This window comes from Ascidiella aspersa, chromosome 4, assembly GCF_963924565.1.
Source record: "Ascidiella aspersa chromosome 4, kaAscAspe10.2, whole genome shotgun sequence".
Lineage (NCBI taxonomy): Eukaryota > Metazoa > Chordata > Ascidiacea > Phlebobranchia > Ascidiidae > Ascidiella > Ascidiella aspersa.
Window position 1 is genome coordinate 29,258,726 of NC_139450.1, and position 23,937 is coordinate 29,282,662.

General features: G+C 34.5%; 1 protein-coding gene and 1 pseudogene across 1 annotated transcript; both read left to right on the forward strand.

Moving 5' to 3' along the window:
* The first annotated feature begins 237 nt into the window (after positions 1-237).
* Positions 238-19,026, forward strand: LOC146157365 (apoptosis-resistant E3 ubiquitin protein ligase 1-like). The gene is made up of 19 exons (XM_083388444.1): positions 238-368; positions 1,710-1,818; positions 2,088-2,181; positions 2,643-2,751; positions 2,820-2,945; positions 3,697-3,881; positions 4,682-4,853; positions 5,473-5,576; positions 5,983-6,126; positions 6,415-6,492; positions 6,898-7,036; positions 8,608-8,732; positions 10,209-10,424; positions 10,951-11,130; positions 12,472-12,600; positions 14,732-14,861; positions 15,987-16,123; positions 17,252-17,430; positions 17,893-19,026. Exons 1-19 carry the CDS (start codon positions 365-367, stop codon positions 17,993-17,995), a joined length of 2,463 nt encoding a protein of 820 aa, XP_083244570.1. The 5' UTR covers positions 238-364; the 3' UTR covers positions 17,996-19,026.
* Positions 18,805-23,347, forward strand: LOC146157366 (putative 4-coumarate--CoA ligase 1; annotated as a pseudogene).
* Positions 23,348-23,937: the final 590 nt, after the last annotated feature.

Here is a 23,937-nt window from a genome sequence, read left to right on the forward strand (position 1 = left end):
TGACGTGTGACGCAACGGTCTAACTGCATGGAAGTCCATTGTATAACAGTTGCAATCTCTAATTGACTTTGATTATGTTATAATTGATCATATAATATTGTTTTTTGTAAAAAATAGTTGCAGATAAATGTTTATGTTCTGTTTGATGTCTTTGTATTGCTGAGTTAACACACTTAATATTACCATTTCCAATCTTAGTTCAGTAATGATGTTCCTACTTCTGTTAACTTTTATTTCAAGTGCCAGCATTTGAGTTAAGCTTAGGTAAACAATAAAAATTGCTGTGCTTTTACGCAATGTTATAAGGGATATTTCCACTTCCCACCATAGGAAATATTTATTTGGTACATCTGATGCCGTAAATATGGGTAAGTAATTAAGCCTATAATGGTTTTAATGCCCAAAACAAACATTTTATTATATTTGTTCCACTTTGTTGAAGCTAAGCAACTAAAGATAGGTCTAGATCAGTGGTTTTTAAACTGGGGGACGCGCCCCCCTTGGGGGCGTGTTAGGTTCACAAGGGGGGCACAATAAATTTACAAACTCTGAATGAAATATGAGTAAACATTAAGGCAAAGTGATATGTACCTGCTACTAACCTCGAATTAAACATTTGGTATCCAAAAAACAGTTATATATCCTTCGCATTAATGCAGTGGTCGGCAAACTTTGGGCCGCAGAGGCATTTTTAGTGGACCGCGAGTTAATAGTTTAGTATTATCATGTAGTTGTGGGCCGTGTGATAGCCGTACTTTCATTGCACTTTATTTTAAGTTCGCGTGGCCTAGAATTTTTATGTCTTAGCGTGTTTGTTTTTATATGTCTCCCACATGCCAAATGTGGGCCTGAAAGCCTATAGAAATTTTTTCCAACTTTCTGTTAGCGCAAAATTTTTCGCTCTTCGCGCGTATATTCTTGGTTTTAAACTAGTATGTTTTACATTATGGCATGGCAGTGTTTTGGGCATCAAGGCACCCTTTAATTAATAACAAATATCCTGAATCCGCCACTTTTTTGTAGTTGTTTTACATAGAGGGCCTTCAATAGCACTGAAAGAGTACTTTGGGCAGCGACAAAAAAAGTTTGCCGACCACTGCAATAATGCAACTTACCTGGAAATAAATTGCTGTTCTGCCTTAAGTTTTTTTATTTTGAAACAAGGTGGAGCGCAAGTTTTGTTAAAATTGTAAAAGGGGGCGTGTCTCAAAAAGTTTAAGAACCACTGGTCTAGATCATGATTGCACTCCATTGCCTTCCCGCCAAATATAATTTGGGTAAAATTCTTGCCCAAAACCTTGCCAGTGAGCAGTGACATTATTTGGCGTGAAATGTTTCCATGTGAAAAAAAATTTGCACTTCTGTTGTATATACTGCAGAGTTTTGGCGTGGGATTTCAGAAATAAAAATCGGCTTGAAACTTTTGCAGCCGGGCCTAGACTTGAACTCTCTAATAGACATAGTTAGGATAACGTCCCTGCTGTGATATCCAAAACATACTGTCAGAGCGGTATCGCTACATTTTAGGTGTTCACTACATTTTTGCTGAACCAAGCAACCTCATGTAGCGCAAGACTTTTCAAATTGTCATGGACTTGAGTTAAAAAATTCTTCCTGTTGTTAAATCACAGTACTAGTGTAATAAAATACTGTTATTTGTGTGGCAAATAAGGAGTTTTACTTAGTGCTAATTTATGTTTTGTTTATAGGTTTGCTTGTGGCTTTCGGAGCTGTGGCAGTCTATTGTTTTTTCCGCTGGGTAGTCCTTCGGCATAGAAATCACAATGCAAACAGTGGGGAGCCAAGAAATTTCTATCAGTAAGCGTTGCAATTTTTATTTTATTGATGAATACAACAGTTAAATTGGATGTTTAAGCAAATTCATATATATTTATGTTTCCTGAATTAAGGTAAAAAATGTCTTTTATCAGATTCATGTTTTATTAATATTTAAAATGCAGACAATTGATTGAATATTGAAAAATGTATTATAAATAATTAATGACAGAATTTGGTAAAATTTGCATTTAGCCAAGTTATGTTGAGGTTTTGTTCTTCTTTGACCTGACTTTTATCTTATTTTAAAGATATATCCGAGGGCAGTACTTGGATACCGAAAAGTGTGTAATTCAATGGGGCAACTGTGATACCGTTGGTGGCACCTTTACGTTTACAACAAAGGTGAAATTTTTTATTAAACTAAAACTCCTATAACCATTTGCTTATGTATCTATACGGGTTTTAATGCAGCATCAGAATTCAAATCAAGTAAATTTCTGTTGCATAATTTTTAAATTTCTCCTTGTTATCCGATAATGGATTTTTACAAATATCGAAGGGTTGATTTGATTCAGTGTCTGGTTGAATATGATGGCTGCCAAAGTCTTCTATATATTTTTGTAAGACGTGTATATATCTTTTATGTCCAACGATAGATGTTTGCAATTAAAATTGCTTTTAATTTCAAATTACTGATATGAGTAAATAAAGTAACATTTAAAATTGCTTTATCTGTTAATATCAAAGATGTAAGGAAATCGCTTTTCCCAATTTTTTGTTTTAACTATAGAGATATGCTTACAATATGTTTCTCATACTAAGAAAATTACATGATTACCAGAGAAATGATGTTTCCATTTTAGTTTTATTTCAACAATGGTGAACCCTACCCAATCACAGAAGAGGAACTTGGTATTAATATTCAAGTTGGAACAACCACTATCATGCACATCACAGAAATTCGGCAGGCAGGTCAGAATTTCCTCAATAGTTATTTGTATATTTTATGTTGATTGGTTAAGCGTAATTTTTGTATCCAGATATAGATTGCTACAATGAAGTAAAGGTATCCTTTGCAGTTCGACGCAGTGGCACTTACAAAATATCACTTCTCTGTGGTACGCGTCCCATTTTAAACAGTCCTTTTACAAGGGAATTTTATCCAGGTAAACTTAGCAATTATTTTAAACCGACGGTGTTCAAATGGCTGATCGCGATTCGGTTCTGGATCTTTTAAACTTTTTGTGTGGATCTTCCAATGTAGTCTTGAAAAAAAAATTAACAGTATTTTCATGTGGATACCAATTGTCAGTGTTGAAATTAATTTTTTGAATTTCTATTTGCATAAAAGTATATGCGTTCTTATACTTTTAGTATAAATAAATATTGAACAGAAAAAAAGTTTTTGAGGATGCTATTCTGTTCCTTTCTCACATCATTAGAGCTGTTACCAACATCCATTGCATCATCCACCAAACTCATAATTTTTCGCACTGAAACAATCTTGCAGCTGTAGCACACTTCACTTTTGACTTTTACAAAGTTATTAATATGGTGTAAATAGGGTACATGTACATAAATAAAGCACAATGGAAATTAAAGCATGTGTAATATGTACAATATGTTTACTATTCAAATTTAGTGGATCATCATGTTGTCAGGTTTGGCCGTGGTGAATCATGGCAAAATGATTTTTATAGTCTTAATAAAATTCTGACAAGAAATTGTTTGCTGTATTTCAAACAAAAAAAAGGTTAATGGTTTAATGTTTGATAATGGCTTGAATTAATATTCCCGAAATGTTTAAAAAATTATTAAAAAAATTTGATTTTTATAGTCTTATTAAAATTCCGACAAAAAATTGTTTGCTGTGTTTCAAATAAAACAGTTTAATGTGTTATTGTCGTTTTATATAAGGAACCTTGGCCCATGAGCAAACGGTTCTGCTGCGTACAACCCATTCCATGCTGTCGGTGGTAACGCTGGTGGAAGAGAAAACCCACCAAATGGAAATCATACCTCGCGATTCCTTTGACAACAATTGCAGCAACAATCTCTCAAAACTTGACCTTGAAGAAAACTTTGGGTTACAGTTAGTTGAGGTAATGTGTTTGGAAAACTACCTATTGTTTTTGGTTGGTTGAACTGTGACAAACAATACTTTACCTATAACTCAACCGGACTTTACAAGAAGAGTTGAAACCAAAGATTTTTTTGTTTGTGACAAATTATGGCAAATATTTTTTGTTTGTGACAAATTATGGCACAAAACAGTAGAATGACAAACAAATTGTTTATATTATCATTATGAGTATGCAGTAATCTTTGGTTAGTATTTCTTTAGCAGGGAGAATCACAGTACTTATGCATAGCTTGTATTCCATGGTTCAATAAAAAATTTGTTTCGTATTTGTAAAAACTCCTAACTATAATGTAATAAAAAAAAAGTTAAAAGTTGATGGAAATGTTCTTTTTTTAAAGTGTTTAAACAGTGCACACAAAAAAAAGTATTACCATCTATGTGCTTTGTTTTTATCTCTTAGTATTAAATATCTCTTGAGTAATTAGTAATTTTCAATTACTAATCCGAATTTGTAGCACTTGTCTAGCTTTAGTAAACCTTGCGAGTCACGTTTCTGTGTGATGAATCGACGACACATCACTAATGGTAAGGCAGAGTATGCATGGCTTGCATTTCTCTACTGTGGTGAAACTTTTATTTCTGTCTTATGTGTTGACATATTTATGTCAGCAAAATCAAATCGGGTTAGCTCCACTACTAATGCAAAATCCAATCGTAAATTTAACCATAAACTTTCTAGGACCCATCATCAATTAAAATTCCTAATCTTTTCTTGTTTAACTAGCCAAAAACGCATTTTTTGTCTTGTGCTTTCTGTAGATTAATTCTTTAGACTACAATCCGCCCTTTGTATGGAACATTGAGAAGAAATACTTGTCACAGCGCCTGGTGCTAAATTTTACTGTGTTTAATGCTGGTTGTTACAAAGCCGAATTGACATACAAGCAACAACCAATTAAAAATGGATCTTTTGATGTTATTGTTCTAACAGGTAAGTGGTATAAGTTTTTTCCTAATCTTTGCTATTCTTTGGGTGACTGAAAATCACCCATTTGTTGTTTTTTATTTAACAAAAAAATATATTGTGAAAAAAATAGATGACGGGCAAAACAAATTATAATTATCAGTTGTTAGTGGCTGGCAATTTTAACTTTGAAATATCTTGTCTTTTCTTAACTCAAACTCATAACAACTCATAACCTAAATTTAGATTTCATTTAGGTCAATGTGAAACAATTAATACATGTATGTTGGAAAGGTTGCCTAAAATGTTAGTAAGGCTTTTCTAGAAAAATGCAATGCTAAATGAATGTAGAGTAGAGGTTGATGGTTATTAGCATGTATTAACATAGATGGGTATTCTAAATACAAGCTAGTGGGTTTAAACTCACTAATGCAAACTAACAAGCTACTGCCAAATAAAAATTGATTGGCGAACTGAAGAGTGAAAACTTGTGTTTAATGTGTATTTGGTGAACATCTTAACACACAATTGTATCTTAGAATTTATGCAATTTAATAAATCATTCTATAGTGTCCAACAAATAATGTATTAAAATGAGGGAGTTTTACCAAATTATTGTTATTTATTTGTCATTTATTTTTTTTAGACCATGAACATTCTGAAGTAGATCAGAATGTCCACAAGAAAAACCTCTCGGTGTGGTTTGAATGCAGACTTTTGTCAAATAATTCTCTGGCACAAATGGAAGATGTAAGATTTTTATTTTTGTTTATTTAAATTTTAAATATATCTGCACCACCAAGCATCGCAGACTCACAGAATCTGTCGATCAATGATGCAAGCAGGACAGGCTAGAAAACAACTGTCCTGCGGTGAGGTTCGAACTCACAACCGCCCGTCATTTAAATATATCTATGTTGATATATTTCTGTATAAATCAACATTATCGTATTCTAACAACATTATTATTTTAAACTTCCTATATGCATTGGTCTACTTTTCTTATTGAGTGTGCAACAGTTGCTTTGTTTTCAGGCCATATATTTAATGTATATACTTTTTGTTAGTTTACAAATCTATCTGACACAAGTGCATTCATTTCTATTAAACTTCAATCAGGTGCTGTAAAATTTATACTGAAAATGTTCTTTTTTAGGATGTGTCACATCGGCGTGCACGTGGGTTATCACTCAGTGACGTTTCACCCACTAAAAACTCAACGACTCGCAAAAGGCTTAAATCTATGGGCACTTCTTCAACAAACAAAGCAAAGAAGGTTTTCTGCTATATAACTGCCAAGGTAATTCAAAATTAGTAGGAAAGGATTTCAGAAAAAAAAAACATTTTTTTAAATACAGTTTTTAAATGCTTGATGCAAGAAACCGTTTTAGGTGCTTTTACCATTTGTTGTAATTGATTTAATCAAATAACCCTAATGTGGAACTATCATAAATAAACTAAGAGTTTGCATGTTTTTAAATGATAAAAAATACAATTTATAGGTGTCACATAAAAAACCTACAACAATTAAGTTCGTACACCTAAATAATTTTTCGAGCTATTTCATTGTTTTTTTCTTTTTATCCAGCAACTAATCATCCGCGAATATTTTCTGAAAATCTTTTTTCGCCGCATCTTTACTTTCCGGCTCAGTCCAAGTACAAAGGTAAGTTATATTCGATATGTTTTTCTTCATAATACATTAACTACAATAAAAGCAATTTTAACGGAACAACGAATAGAGTAATATTACAATTACCATCGCTCTTAACACACGACAAGCTTTATGTAAATGCCTCAAGATTATTAATTCGTAATAAATAGTGCGTATTTAAGTCTAAAATGCTTGCGTGAATGCCTGTAAGTAATACAACTACTCTTTTCTGAAATTACAAAAAGTTTCGCGGCACCCTTGACAATCTCTCCAGGCACGCTAGTGTGCCGTGGCACACAGTTTGGGAATCACTCATTTAACCTCAATGATTATTACGCGTTTATACGTTTTCGACTTGTTTGGGAATCACTGGTTTAAAGAGTTCAAAATTCCTATGCAAGTTATTGTGTTTTGCAGTTGATTTGTAGAGAAAACGACGACGAAAGTGGCCTTCCTGTTTTGCTGCTCGACGACGGCTTCCAAAGGGTCGGTCTAACTTGCCCAAGAAGGAATATACTCGCCGCTACGTTTGTTGGCATTCTGTTCAATAATATGGGTAAATTAATGATTTAATATTTTTTAGTACTATTATGCCCGGATCTAGAAGTTGAATATCTTAATATAGCTTTAAATTTATTACGTAACTCGTGAAAGCTTTTTTTGCCAGTGTACTGAGTAACACAATTTTTTCACCGTCAGTTTGAATGTAGTTTGAGTTTATATAACGTTAGATGCTACTCTATAATTAATTTAAAAAAATAGGTCGATAGGTTGACATCATCTTGATTAAGACGTTTCGATACATTAACTGAAGATTATACAAGTGCGTATGGAAACGTCTTAATCAGATGCTGTCGATCTACTCGACCTTTTCTACTTTGAAATTTATTATCCAGCTACCTCACACATCCAATCCATGCATAGTAGGGTTGTTCAAAAAAACACTTTTTTGTTAACTTTCAGTGGGGACCCCCTGGAATTGTTAGGTTGTGTCTAAAAACCCCACAAACCAAATCTGAGCACGTTTGGTTCAGTATTGACCGTGCTACGTCAAATCTGAATTTTCAAATTGACGTAGCACGGTCAATACTGAACCAAACGTGCTCAGATTTTGTTTGTGGGGTTTTTAGACGCAACCTAACAATTCCAGGGGGTCCCCACTGAAATTTGACAAAAAGGTGTTTTTTTGAACAACCCTAATGCATAGTGTAGCCAAGTGTATATATTTTTTTAATCTTTTGGCGACCACAAATAATGGAATGCTACTTTCTAGGCAGTTAGATTCACTATAAACAAAAAGCAGTTAACTTACATTTATTTAGTTATGTTAAAATTGGTACTTTGGCTGGAATATAACAGTACTAAAGCCCATCATAGGCGTCAGGTTTTTTTTTTAATATTGCTGGGCCGGTCAATTTCTTTACGAACGAGAAAAATTACGTAACTTTATTTGTTACACTCGCTTTATATAATCTTTAGTGGCTTTGTTAAACAAAATCGCAGTAAGAATTTGAGCCCATACAAAAGAAGGTATCATTTTGAACGTTTCGAATACTTTATGTTGAAAATGAAAAAAGAGATATTCGAAACGTTCAAAATGATATTTACATCTGTATGGGCATTGTATTATGAGTACGCTTTACTTCAACCTCCAAACATTATGCTCCAAAGTTGAAACTAAATCGTTCCACAGTGGAAACATTGCCCTACTTACTGTCCAACTTTCTGTTTGATATTTGTTTTTATGACCCTATCATGCTATATCTTGTTTTTATTTAAGCTTGTGTTTGAAATTTCGAGCTTAAGATAGCTATAATAACCATATTTATGAATGCCTGTTACAGATAGATCCGCCGGCAAAATTTATATTCTGTTAGTGTCAAGGGGCAAAATTTATATTCTGTTTCTTATAAAAACAAAAAGGCAAAAAATATATTTTGTTGGTGTCAACAGCTCCTATATTAGCGATGGGAATACTGTTTAAAACGAGTAACCTCTTATTTCAAGAGTCAAAGTTAAATAACCTTTTCTGAACCGATTTGTTGCCAAATAAATATTCCCTGAGTTAAATAATTAAAAAATATTTCCCTACTTCTCTTTTTAAGCAACAAGAAATGCATTTTTCAGGCCGCTCTGAGTGCTATGACGAAAAGGTGAACTACTTCCACCAACAGTTGCTCTCCCATCACCAGCTATCCTCGGGGAGGGACAAAGTCGAGTTTGTGATTGATCGGAACGACATCCTTAACTCGGTGAGTAGAATTTCTGAACTCAGTGAGTAAAGATTCTTAACTCAATGAGTTAATATGCTTTGCTCGAATAGTAGAGATTCTTAAGTTGGTGAGTAGGCACTATTAACTCGGTGAGTAGGCATTATTAATTCAATGAGTAGGCATTTTTTCTTAACTCACGGCGTATATTTGCTCAACTTAATGACTAGATATGATTAACTTGATAACTAGACATTCTTAACTCTGTGAGTAGGGATCCTTAAGTTTGTGAGTAGATATTCCTAACTCGGTGATTATTCATTCTTAACTCAATGAGTAGACATTCTTAACTCAGTGCGTAGATTTGCTGAACTTAGTCTCGGTGTGTATGGGTCCTTAAGTCGGTTTAAGGCATCCTTAACCGAATGAGTAGATACGCCTTACTAGGTGAGTATAATATGCTTAACCAAGTGAGTATTAAGTGGTTCTGTGCAGCGAAACTTTTTGGAAAGTAACCTATTTGATTTACAAAAAGTGATTCATACAACCATGCAAGGCTCCAAATATTTCATGAGCTTTTCGTATTGCCTAGCCAATGTTGGAAAACCAGCGATTTAGCTTTTCACACACCTTAAGATGGCGAGTTGTCTTTATGATAGCGCAGATAAAAGTTTTACCAGAAATAGACAATCTCTCATTACTTATTTATCCAATTTGCCACCTTGTTGTAATTTTGAAACATAGTACCGATAACTAGTCAGTCTAAAGTAACTGATGCCTGACTTTTTTTGTAATTGAATCGTTTTTATGTAAATCATTATTGTAAAATATTCTAATATAAATTTTATTAGGATCATGATTTATATCATTTAATAGTTGCCATGTACTAATAGTTTGAATGTTTGATGCTGCACTAACTAGCAAAGGCAGTATAGTTGTGACCAATTCTCGAGCAAAACCGCCCGTTATAAATATTTTAACTCGGCGCGTCTTGCTTGTTCGCACAATAACTGAAAAAGCTTAACAAAGTTGTGTGACAATACATTGGTTTGCTCTTAAAAATACGTTTATATGCTGTAAAATCGCTTCCTTGTGTAATTTTGATTGGTTGGAATTGGCAAACGTAGTAGAGTAACTTTGTTTTCGATGGTTTATAGCTGGTAGATTAGTCATTACTGTACAGTCACGAAAACAACAGAACACACAAACAAATCATTATGCTGTGCGTACTAAGATCAAATTATCCTAGTTCAGTCCAATCCTAACTTAACGGCATAGCTCAGTTCTGATCCTTTTAAACAAGCTTCAAAGTAACATACTATGGACCTAACCCGAAAGTGCTACATAAATAGTATTAGATTTCTATTTGATTCTCTGCACTTAGAAATCAAGAAATCAGTTTTATAATGCTCTCATAGGAATGAAATGTTATTATCTTAAAATCTCTACGTTTTATAATCGATTTAAACTTACCATTACTGGAGAAATAAATTTAAACTTCTGTCTCAATTTGTTTAGTCTTATCGCCACCTAAAAGACCTTAGCACCTCCAACTGGCTTAAGCAGTTCGTCATCCAGTTCAGACATGAAACCGGCCTCGACTGGGGCGGCCTGAACCGGGAGTGGATTCACCTGCTTTGCAAAGCCTTCTTCCAGCCGAGGGAGGTGGAAAGCGGTGACGGAACAGCGGCCAGTGGCATGTTTCGAAAATTCAAAGACGACCCGCAGGCGCTGGTAATACACGTTGCTGTGTTTCTTAGTACAACTAATTAAACCGTTTTAATTCAGTGTGCTGTAATTTCTAATTGTCTTAAAACGTTTTTAATGCCTTATATTTGCCCAGGTTTGTTAAGATCCAGTGGTCTCAGATATTTTCATTAACAAACGAATTGCTCTAATATACCAAAATTAAAATGAGAGTAAACACTTTTTTATATGGTGTAATTTAAAAAAGAGCAAATTTAGAACAGCATTTTATAATGCAAGGATTTGTGTTAGTGTTTGGATTATACGGCAACGCTTTCTAGAAATATTATTACCGAATGCCAAAAATCTCCATTTGCGACAACTATAGCTTTTTGGTTGATTTTCAACGCCAAACTAAGATCTAGAAACGTTTGTGGCCTTAAACCATCTACATTGGCCCTGATTCCAATCTCCTTTTGGGTGATCATACACTTCTGAAAACGACCCAGTTTCTAAAACAATAATAAAATAAATCGAAAAATGTCCAACAGCTTAACGTCAAACTACTATCCAGGTGCTTCCCTGCGCTTCGAGCGTGTCTGGATACAAGCTTAAGTACTACGAAGTGGCGGGTAAGCTTGTGGGCAAATGCTTGCTGGAGACAGCCCTGGGAGGTTCCAACGCTCGCCAAGTAACCGCTCGCTTTGCCCGTTCCTTCCTCTGCCAACTGGTCGGTCTTCCTGTCACTTTCGCGGTAAGCTTGCTTGCTGCGAAATTCGAAGTTTACGAATGTTGTACATAGGGATGATTACCGATAATATCGGATCGGAGCCGATACCCGAGATGGTAGTATCGGTACTCGTCCGATACTAGGATGGTATCGGTGCCGATCCGATACCAAATTAATTTGTGTCTAACTGGAATGTTTTGCCATCCCACGGAGAGTTTTCTACCTTTAAAGGCAAATTTCCGACAAATTTAGCGCAAAAGCAAAAATTTCGGCATAATACCTTATGAAAAATGATTACGATTGTATTTTCAGTTTGACCTAGTTTGCTTATTTGGCCAAAATACGCTATTTGGTTGATTTAGATACTTTTTGCTCTTTCGGTATCGGAAATAAATATCAAGAAAAGGACATTCCTAGTCGTACACTATAGTATATTTTTGATACATAATAACAACTGTTGTTTTGGGCTAAACGGCTTTGAAACCCAAAGTATTTCGTTGCCTGTGGCAAATTGACAAAATGGATTGAATTGAGATTGAGTCATTATATATTTTATGTAGTGGTCCATGTCCATTGTCTAGTTACCTTGTTTTGAGAATTATACAATTTGAATATGGCTTAAATATGAGGACGACTCCAAAAATGCATAGCTCGCTAATATTCTGTTTAAACTAGATTGAAATGATAAAAAATGCCCCTTGTTCCCCGATATGCCGAGCTTATAGTGAATCTACCTAAAACCCTCATTATTAAGCACCAGTTCAAAAACTTAACGTCTTAACACATAAGTTCCCAAAAAAATATTGTTGAGCATTCTCGAGCCGTATACATTAAAGCTGTGATTTTTTGTGTGTTATCCTGTTAACCAGTGTTCTAATGATTTAAGTCCATGACTTGACTTATAAAGTACTTCAAGTCACTGTTTTCAATGACTTGACTTGACTTGACTTAAGTCTTTAGGGCAAATGACAGATGACATATGACTTGGATGAAATTAACTTTTTACATTCGGCCTTTTTTTCGTAAAATTGAGTTATTCAATATTCATCCTAATTTTTGCACATAAAACAATTTTTTTTTGCACATAAAACAATTTTTTTTTTGCACATAAACATATTTTTTTTGGTATTTTGTAAAGGTATTGCTCCTAGTCAGACGAGTAACCCAATTTTAATAGCTTAACGTGTAATTTTTATGATAAGGACTTAACTTGGAATTAACTTTTTTGACTTAAGTTATTTTACATATGACTTGACTGGGACTTAAGTCATTTCAAAATGACTTGTTGACAACACAACTCTGTTGTTAACGTACCTAGAGAAATTTGTTGCATATCGCTTCACAACCAATCGTATTTCACTGCAGCACTTTGAAAGCGACGACCCCGACCTGTTCACCAACAAGGTGCGCTACATACTCGACAATGACGTCACCGATGATGACGAAATCACGTTCAGCGAGGAGGAATACTCGAACGAAGGAAAGCTCCTTAAGGTTGGCCACCATTAGAGTGAAACATCTTTTAAGCCAGGGGTTCGTAAACCATTTTTACAGCTGACCCCTAATTTTTTTTGCTTTGCGTGGACCGCGATAGGCAAGATTTTCTCAAAAAAGTACGTCATAGATTAACGTCACAATAAAAATCATGTGAATCTGCTGATTTCGGTCAAAAAATGTGAAAGTCAAATGCAGCCGTAAGTACATTCAGTGCAAAAATGTTTTATTTTTAATAAACTGTTTACTTGAAAAATTGATTAATATTCGCTAATATTTCAATTAAGGCATTCATGGACCCCCTACAACTAGTTCACGGACTCCCAAGGGGTGTATGGACCCCAGTTTAAGAATCCCTGTCTTAAGCACAGACCGTGTGTTTCTAAACGCAGTTTAAAGCGGAAAAATCACACCGTGTCCTTTTCAACTCGTATCGGAAAAATCAAACCGTGTCCCTTTTCACCTCGTATTCAGAAATGGGTTGAACCGACGAAGCCCTCGCATTGTTCTACCCTATGCGATTAAGAAGCCGTTATATTGAACCTTTAACCACAATTGAATTGTCGCCATTTGTACCGCATATGCTTTGTTTCGATTTTGTTGTACATCGTGAAACGGTGAAGCACCAATACGTATATTTTATTACAAAATTTGTAGGACAATGAAACATGCACAGTACACACACATATGTGTGGCAAGCACTGTGATCATCTAGCCCAGCGGTTCTCAACCAGTGGGCCATGGCTCACTGGTGGGCCATGAGAACATTTTAGGTGGGCCACAGACCAATTTAAAAAAACTAGATTTGGTTTCATTTGTGTCACTATATTTAATTTTACAGGAATAATGGCTTGGGGAGGAATTAAAAAGGAATGTAAATTTATTGTTCAGCCGCAAGTATCTAACTAATGCACGGTTGAATAAATCATCATTTTTGAAATATGTTCTGCTCGGTTTTGTTCTAAACCTATTTTAAAGGTTTTTCTTTCATAAAAATTCTATTGGGCCACAGAATTTTTTTGCAACGTAATTTTGCCACGAAAGAAAAAAGGTTGAGAACCACTGATCTAGCCCTTCTCAAGCAGCTTTTTGACGAACGATTTTATGAAGTTGCTTGTACTAATAGAATGTGGCAAGCATTGGCGTATGGTTGTTTCCCGATTCGCTCCCCATTAGCTTATGTAGCTTAGTTGGTGTAGTGACGGTCCCGGGATGGCCGGAGGTCGTGAGTTCAAACCTCACTGCAGGTTGGTTGTTTTTCTAGGCTGCCCTGCTTGCATCATTGATCGTTAGACTACGTGAGTCTGCGATGACTTTTGGTGTACTAGAGTTCAGTTGTCCGTTATGCGATTGTTTTACACTCGCCCAGAATAGGGCCAAGATAAAAGGCCATTATGTTGTTTTTAAATCCAAGCCCATAAACATTTCTCTACACAGTAGGAAACAAGGTAAACGTAAAAGCTAAAAAAACGAGCTATTTTTTATGGCTGTGCAACCTTAAGAAAATGTATGACTAGAACAACGTTGCTCCAAAAAGCAGTGGTCGCATACATCAATGCACGTTTGCCTTTGAATTAAGCACAGTGCAATCATCTGTTAAGATGAAATCATAAGCTCCCTGTTTTGTGGTGAGGTAGTAAGTTGCCACTTCGCATAGTGTGCCATATTTGTTTGATGTAAGCGTTTATGAAATGCTTCTAAATTCTTGGATTAACGCAATTCGAACTGCTTTAGTTTTTAATAACATCGTATATTGGTACTTTGTTATGCTAAGCATCTAGATAAGTATTGGTTTTTAGTATTTTGTGAGAAAAATAGATTACCTAAAAAAATACCAAGTGCTAAATTTAATTGAATGGTCGTTAATTAAGGTTATTCACTCCACAGCCAAAGTGTCCTAATTATGGAAACACATTCTTAGAAATAAAATATTACAAACGGAACTCAAAAACAATCACGTAAAGCACGTTAGTATTTTCTACGACAGTGTACTGTAAAACTAAGCACAAATCTTAAAAATAAGCCCGAAACGGTAACCCTGCTTGGGCTATTTTTTCCCAAAGCTGTCGTTCGTCATATACATCTAACGACATACGAGGTCTCATTTACACAACGCTTTAAACGTTTTTAGGTCCACGAGCTGGTACCTAACGGCGCCGACATTCTCGTCAACAACGAAAACAAGCACAAGTACCTGGACAGGATGGCTCAGTACAGACTGAGGGAGTCAGTCAAGTCAGAAATCGAAAGCTTCGTCAAAGGTAGGGTTACGTTTATTTAGTTGGGTTTCCGACTGGAGGAATTTACATGATTAAATTATTGGCCTGGTTCAAACATAAACTAGGTTTTTTTTAATGTAAGAAAATTGCGGAAGCATTACGATTTCATGACTTGTATTAATCAAATTTTAACTTATTTATGATAATAGTTGTTTTGTTTACTTTTGAATGGAATTTAAATCGCGAAATGTCTATGTTATAGGCTTACTTATGCCTGATGTTACTGCCCCGCGAAAAAAGCTTGAGAAGCCCTGGTTTAACGAATGCTTTTCCAGCCTTTTCCCCAACAATGCATTTACTTAATTTTCGATGATTCATGAGAAATATTAAGCTGGATCCAAATTGGCTGTAGTTGTGTGTGTTATTTGTTAGCAAATCCCTTAAATTGCAATGCGGGAAATCGTAAAAGTCTCTAAAAAGGATGTATCTTTCTTCATTTTTTTTTATTTCAATTGTTTTGAAATGTAGATGCGGGAAATTGCAAAATAAAAAACGCGAATTCACCTCGACATGAACATGCCCTTCTTCTAATAAGGTGTTTTTAAAATTCCTTAAATGGGTAAAACACAAGGCCGAATGTTTTTAGCTTTTAAGTCATTTTTTTTACCATCAATGTCGTATGTTTTAAGCAGAAATAATGGTGTTAAACGTTTGCTTAATGTGTTCTTGGCCGTCCCCTTTTGCGAATGAAGGAAACTATAAAATGTTCTGAACGTCAAAGGACCTTCATAAAAACACATCCTGCTTTTTGATCTAGTTGTTTTTTAGACTACTCAATTTTGGCAAAACACGTATCTGAATGTATTTTAGTACAATCGCATGTTCTTGCTAATCTATATTTAAACGTTTAGCTAAAATTGGACTTTATGTCGTAGTTTTTTAAGTTGAGGTAGACTTTTTTACTCCAGTCTTATAGTTAACGCTATTCGGAGAAAAGTATCTAATAACTTTGACGAAAGTGCACAACAATGCCACTGTATAATATGTGCGCCCAAATTTTTTCTAAACTTAGTGTCGTCAATACCAAAAATCAAAATTATTCCGACGTTTATGTTATTCTTATTCCAATCTTATGGCTGGAATCCAAATAAACTTCTCGACTTTTAGGTTTAAACGCAATCGTACCCGACGAGATGCTGGGAGCATTCGACGAGAACGAAGTCGAGCTGCTTCTCTGCGGTTCGAGCAAGATCAACGTGGACGACATGAAGGCACACTGCGTTGTGTCCGGTCACCACGGCAAGGTACCTTTTCGATCAATAACCGTGAACTTTCAACGGCGTTTCGCATGATTTCAATTATCTTATGTTGTTTCTACGGATATAAACTTGTCTTCGCGAAGGCTATTACCGCTTTTGGCTGACCTTATCTGGATGGGCTTTTAAGCGCGGCTAGAAAAAATCTAGCCTATGGTAAGATTCGAAATCACGACCTAGGGCCTAGGCCAAACCCGGGCTGTCGCTCTTCATCTAGAGATGTGGCCTTAGCACTGATACCTCTTGAATTCTCGTTGTATGTAGAATACCTTACCACAGTCTGTAGCTAGATTTTTCTAACCCTGCCTTGCAATACAATCTTCATTGGCGAACTAACTTTTGCAATACATCCAGCGGTACTTTCTTAAATTTTGTAGCGTTCACTAAAGCCTAACCATAAAAAAATCTTGAGACTTGGCCTAACAAAGTTGTTGTTACATTGTCAAAACTTTAAAAATTTATTTTTTGTTTATTTTTTGTAAATAAGAAATTAGTTTTTGTAACTTTATTCCATCTCTACTTTTTGTAATGCGCTGTGATTGATTTTAAAGTATTTTTAAAACGGATCGGTGGTATTCGCTAGGTACAATCACATTCTTGTCCAATGGCCAAAGAGTATACTCTACTGCAGTGGTCGGCAAACTTTTTTCGTCGCGGCCCAAAATACTCTTTTCAGGGCTATTGAAGGCCCACTATGTAAAACCACTACGAAACAGTGGCGGATTCAGGATATTTGATTTAAGATGAAATATTAGGCGGCGTCTTGATGCCCAAAACACTAATTTATTTCTTCGTTTACATAAAGTTAAAGTTGGCAAAAAATATAGCTCGACAGGCACTCTTAGGGTCAGATTGGCACGTGGGCCTTTACAAGCTGAGCCAATTTAACATTTTGCCACACCAAACTGTTAAAGGTACATCGAATGTACGGCAATTACACGGCCCACATCTAAATGATAACACTAAGCTATTCAAAAGTAACTCGCGGCCCACTAAAAATGGCTCTGCGGCCCACATTTGGGCCGCGGCACACAGTTTGCCGACCAATGCTCTACTGCATAAATAGGGGCTGTTACGCCGTCGGCTTATCTCATTAGTACCATGTCAAAATTTTAGGTTATTGAATGGTTCTGGGCTCTTGCCGCCAGCTTCACTCAAGCGGAACTGGCGAGGTTACTTCAGTTCACAACCGGCTGCTCACATCTGCCACCTGACGGATTCAAGTCGTTGGAGCCGCCGTTCAAAGTGTCTTACTCGTCGTATAACGACGGGGCCCTGCCCACAGCACACACCTGGTAAGTACGTATTATAATATTTGCCCTATTCACATGCGATAAACAATGAATGTTTCATTAAGTGGTAAAGGGTGAAGGTGGTTGTATATGTGGTGAAGATGGGTTAATGGGTGAAGTTGGGTAAATGGATAAAGGTGGGTAAATGGATGAAGGTGGGTAAATGGATAAAGGTGGGTAAATGGATAAAGGTGGGTTAATGGGTGCAGGTGGGATAAGGGTTGAGCGTACAGCAAATATGACCATCGTTAAAAATTGTTGAATAAATCCCCCTCCCCCCAAAAAATATGTTTTTATAAACAATTAACCAGGATAAAAGGCAAGTTTTTATTCTAATATTTATTTAGGACAAACGCCACTTCAATGTAAATTAGTACAGTAGCTGAGTAACATAAACTGAAATGGCCGCAATGTTGTAGTCTACAGTTGTAAATTAACGCTCGATTTTTCGAATTGTGTTTTTAGCTTCAATGAGCTTTGTCTGCCGCATTACGACTCCTACGAGGAAATGCATCGCATGTTGAAGATCGCAATTACCGAGGGCGCTACCGGTTTCGGTCTTGTGTGAATTTCGCGCTCAACCCTTGTTATAAAGTTCCATTTTCATGCTCTCCTATTTCTATGCATCTGTAAATAGCTTTGTACGACAATATTGAACATCCTGAAAAAAATATTCAGGGTATAGGAAAAAAGTTAAGAACATTCTAAAATTAAAATGCGTTATAGTCTTATGAGTGTTATTTTTTTGTACCTACAGAAATACCTATTCTTAGTATTTCACGTTCGAAATGTTATCTATCTTTTATTTCTAAAATCGAAATGAGTAAAATTTGCGGAAATGTGCGAAATTTCTCCATAATTTGCGATTTATGGAATGGCACGTACATGCGTGTTGAACTTTTACGATTTTGTTTTGGCAAGTAAAGAGGGTAAAATAATTCAACTTGCACGTCTTTTTGTTTCATGCCATTTTTTTAATTTATGGCCATATTTAAATTTGAAATGCAGCGTTGTTTTGTGTTCAAATATTATTTGTCTGAATGTATAAACGATAAATTTATTGTAAAAATTTAAAGGTGCAAAACCTTTAAGGTTTTTAACATTTGGGTTGTATTTGACTAAATTTATGCCTTTGAATTTTTGTTTAGGAAATCTTGTCTATTGAGTACAACTGAATACGTGCACATAGTTGTACAAATGTGACATATATTTTTCTTTCTGACAAACAAGAAGGGCACGCCTATTATGGTACACATTTTCACTTGTTGCCACCATGTGCAAATTTATATGTAAAAATTATAAATAACTTGTCCTCTGTTAATTATGTCAAAATTGCAATTTCTGGGGTGGCTGGTGACCTGTCAATAAATATACAAAATGGGAGTACGTCCAACTACACAACAAATGATCGTTTATATTTAACTCTACTGAAAGTAGCTAACTGATTGTGATTGCTTTCCTTATATTTCTTGTTATCTTGAGCATATCTTGAATACCGAATACCTTGTGCTTCGAACAGTAATCTTTTTTTTGCTTCGTATTTCTTCATTATATTTCAGTCAATTGTGGCTGCTTATGATTAAAATTCATTTGAAGGCTTCCTACAGAGTGATTTTGCAAATAAGGTTTGTTAAAAAATAATACTTAAGGTCAAGAAGTTAATTTACTAAAAACTCAAATCTTCATCATTAAAAATATATATTTATGTTGTTTTTTTTAATGTAAGAATGCAATGTTCAGCAAACTTCGTTTTGTTTTATGGTGGAAAATACCAACTTTAATAGGGGTTGGCAATATTGGTAAGTTAAAGGACAGCCGTATTTGCCCGGTCAGCAAATAGTTCAACAAATTGTGGCTGTTAAAAAGTTGTCAGATTCCTGCTGGTTAATGAGTAACGAATATATCTAGCAAAATGTTTTTTTCTGTTTTTTAAAGTTTGCAGCTCATGTGAGCAAGTGACAGACTATGTGTTGTTCGTGTCAGTAAATTTAAAGTGAAATAAAATGGTATTCAGTAGTTTATTTCCACCATTAGACATTCCAAAAGTAAACTTTGCAAGATGCTACTTCGAAACCCTAAGACGATTCAGAGACAAGAAAGTGCTTGTAAGTGTAAACAACTTAAAGTAAAATCCAGTTGTGACTGATCAATGATCATTTAAGCATATATACCACACTGACAAAGTAGGCCTGCAAATAATTATACATTTAAGGTAAATTAACAGAGACCAACTTTATCATTTTTCTGTAAGAATTAAGAGTTTTTTGGTTCAATTTAACAACACACGCTCACTCTTACGTTTTTAAAATAGAAACATACAACTAAAAATATTTTCAGTTTTGTTCAAGACCTCAAACAAAGTTTAAAAGTTGGATTTTTTGATCCTTTGGATGCACTAATTGCCGTAGACCTTTTTGCTTAAAAATGCACTAATTTCTGACGAATCAGGTGAACATTTTATTTTAGATTGATGCAGGAACAAACCGTGAACTTACAGGGGATGACATCCTAAAATTTGCATTCAAGTTTGCAAGTTTCATCACTAGAAATTCAGTTTATAAACAGGATGTGGTCGCATTGGCTTGTTCAAACTGTGTTGAGTATCCAGTTGTCTTTCTTGGAAATGCTCTGTGCAACGTGATAACCACAACTTGCAATCCAAGATATACATATGGTGAGCAAATTTTTAGGCATTTAAGCATTTATGAAACCAGCTTATTCTTCAGTTTATAAGATATACATCTTGGCAAAAATTCAAAAAATGTGTGTTGACTGTTGTTTTTTACATTGTTTGTAGACGAAATTGTAAAGCAATTCAAACTCTGCACCCCAAAGTGTGTAGTAACTGACTTTTCACAACTTGCCAAAATGCAAAGAATTGCTAAAGCCATTCCATCAATTCAGGTCCATGCAGCTTTATTATTTAGCATTTGCTACTTAATATTTCCTAAAATTAAATGTTTTGTTTAGAAAATATGGACAATAGATGGAAATCAGCAGACTCTATTTGAAATACTCAGAAATGAAGATGGAACCTGTAAGCTTTAAAAAATTATTTACTTGTGACAAAAAGTTGTTCTAAGGTGGATCAAAAATATTACTTTTAGGCTTTCCAAATGATGTTGAGACAGACCCTCTTGAAGATATTGTGCTTCTTCCCTTTTCAAGCGGAACCACTGGGGTACCCAAAGGAGTAATGCTTACCCACTATAACTTCACAGCAATACACTACACACAAAAGTACAATAGATTTATTTAAGTTCAGCAAAGAAATGAAAATAATTTAATTACTATTACCGTGTTTCAACAAAAAAATAGTAATGTAATTGTTGTGCCTTCCTTGTTTTAGAACAGGAGGTGGAAACTATCTTGGTTCTATTTCTTACAATGTTCTTCCCATGTTTCATATTTACGGATTTTCTCAATTATTGGGAACTATGATGGGTGGCCAACTGATTACAGACAAGAGGTTTGGTGTGATATCAACTTTAGAAGCAATTCAAAAATACAAGGTATACCTGAAGTACAAGCAAACATTTTATTGCCAAACAAATAATTTTACATTTTAAAAGTCTCCTATTTTTTGTGGTTTTAAATAATATTTGTATTAAGTTGCTTACAGATTTCCTTTTAATCCATGTTGCATTTGCAAGTTTTACAGACTACCTGTATAATTTATACTCAAGGTCACATATTTAAGCGTTGTTCCATCAATGCTGAAATCTCTGGCGCAGAGTGAAAAACTGAAAGATTATGATCTTTCTTCATTGATGGCAGTTGGATCAGGGGGTTCTGCCTTATCAATTAGTGATGGCATTTCAATGATGCAAAAAGCACAAGCATTGGTCTTGCAGGGTAAATTCCATTTTAGGCATATATTTACTTACTGCTAGTTGGTCTGCCAGTGGTAAATGTTAAGTGACACTAATGAGGCAAGAAAATGTGAAACTAGCTACAAGCATCAACTTTATCAGCAATAATAATATTTGTTAGAAAAAGCTATGTTAAAAGTTGGCTATTGTCATTTTGTTCAGTAAAACTATATCTTAAAATAATGCTTATCATTGTATAAGATTACATTTTAGTGTGGCAAATATTAACCGAAAGACCATTATGATAGTTGAGATAAACTCCTACTTGCCAAACAGTACTAAATAAAGTATAATGCCCTGTTATAGTTTTAACTAAATTATAATGTTGAAAAGGCTATTGATACAATTTCACTACTAACTGGATTATACAATTATAGTTAATGGCAATAATTCAATGCCTGAAATATTAGATATAACTCTGTTTGTTGTTAATTTATCAGTAAAAATTAAAATGTGATACACATCAAACTAGCAATTACAAAATGAAGATTATACGCCCAAACAATTACTTAATCTGATTTAAAAAAACCTGATATAAATTTCAACATCTAAACAAAAAGAGATAGGAAAAATGTGTAAAACAAAATTTGAACAAATATGTATTTTGTCTGTTTATTTTACATATTACTACTTCTACATTGTTTTTTTTTTATCTCGAGGTAATTTTTTATTTTAATACTACTTTTATGTTTTATAATATCACAGGATATGGATTAACAGAGGCCTATATTATTTCTGTACATGTGAAACCGGGAATGCCACTGAACAGTTCAGGATTTTTATGTTACAATACAAGAATAAAGGTAGACACGACTCCATTTAAAAAAAAAACTTTTACCCAAAATAACCAATTTTTGTTTAGATTGTTGATCCACAAACAAAAAAAGAACTTTCTGTTAATCAAAGCGGAGAAGTACTAGTTAAAGGCCCATTTGTAAGTTTTTTTTGGCTTAATCTGTATTGACAGCTTTATATTAAACTAAAAAAAGGTCAGAATACTTATTGCAGGACAGAATACTTTTATAGAGCATAGTGTGATCCAAACTCAAGCTGTTTCCCACTGTAACCCACAATTATTGCCTTATTTAGGATTGATTACTTCTTTAAATATTTTATCGTACACAAAACATATTAAAATTTGTTTTTAGGTGACAAAAGGGTATTACAAGAACCCTAAAGCAACTCGGGAAGCTTTTGATGAAGAAGGCTGGTTTAAAACAGGAGATATTGGTCACCTAAATAAAGATGGAATGCTTTTTCTTGTAGATCGCATGAAAGAACTTATCAAATACAAAAGTTTCCAGGTAATTGTACTTTAGCTTTTACCATGGCAAATGGCAGGATAAATGTGTTTAATTATATATTTTTTTGACATTATTATGCAAAATATACTTATTCCAAAAATATAATGTTGCTCACAAAATAAATATCAATAGACATATTTTACAAAAAAGCTAATCCCCACATCCTTAATTTTAAATATTTTAATTCAATGTTGTTCAACAAAGGTTGCACCAAACGAATTAGAAGAGGTCATTACATCACATCCCAAGGTCAAAGATGTTGCTGTAATTGGGATAAAAGATTCATCATCTGGGGAGGTCCCTAAAGCTTTTGTGGTTAGGGGTAGTTCCAATTTAACTTCTGAAGAGCTTCATAAATTTGTTGAAAGTGAGTCTTTTTAAACAAGGTTATTTGGTTGAAAGGCTGTTTTCTAGAATTCTGCCTAAAAAACCCAGATGCAGTCGAATTTGATAAAATCAGGTCTGGCAAATCCTTTTATTGCTTTAAAGTATAAAAATTGTTTGTTGGTTGTGATTCATATATATTGATTTTTGTATATGATTCTTATATTTTTTGTTTATCTCAACAATTTTTTTTTTATCTCCTAACACTTCAATTTTTTTAATGATTTTTTAGGCAAAGTTTCAAAATACAAATTTCTCAGAGGCGGAATAGAGTTTGTTGCTGAAATTCCAAAAGGAGCAACTGGAAAAATTTTGCGCAGAAATTTGAGAGATAGGGAAGAAGCAAAGGCTAAGCTTTAGTTTGTTAATTTGTGATACAAACTCAGCAAAAAATAATCGTTGATTGGGTAATGCAATGTGTGTTTTAGCATTTGCATCGTGCTTTATATTGTCATTCCAATTTTCATGGAAATTTATATTTTGTAATTTTTTTTTGATTTTTTTTGTGTGACTAAGTTTTATGTTTGAGTTGCTTAACAGATGTAGCCTACTCATATCAGGCTCTGCTGATATTTGATAGAACAAATCGTCGCATTTAGCATAGATTTTTACCATAAAAAAACAAAATAGTTTGAGCTTAAGCCTTCAAATCCCAAATTAAAATTTAACAACTAAATGATACTTTGTTGTTTAAAATCAAATATATAGTAGATTAGTGGTTCTCAACCAGGGTTCTGCTGAGGTCTGCAAAAACTTTTCAATATACCTTTATTAAATTAACTATTGCTTGGAAATATTTAACGCCTGCTGACAACATGCCTAATCACAATCGTGCTAAGTGATAAGATCACATTTCAACATGTTGTAAATCGCATTAAGTGTGACAGCACTTCCCTTGGTACAATAATAGATTTTAAAATGGAAGGCAACATTGCAACAACTCACATGTG

Coding starts and splice junctions, on each gene's coding strand:
- LOC146157365 (XM_083388444.1), top strand. Junction 6,127..6,414: donor TCTGCTATATAACTGCCAAG/GTAATTCAAAAT, acceptor CTTTTTATCCAG/CAACTAATCATCCGCGAATA. Junction 7,037..8,607: donor CATTCTGTTCAATAATATGG/GTAAATTAATGA, acceptor TGCATTTTTCAG/GCCGCTCTGAGTGCTATGAC.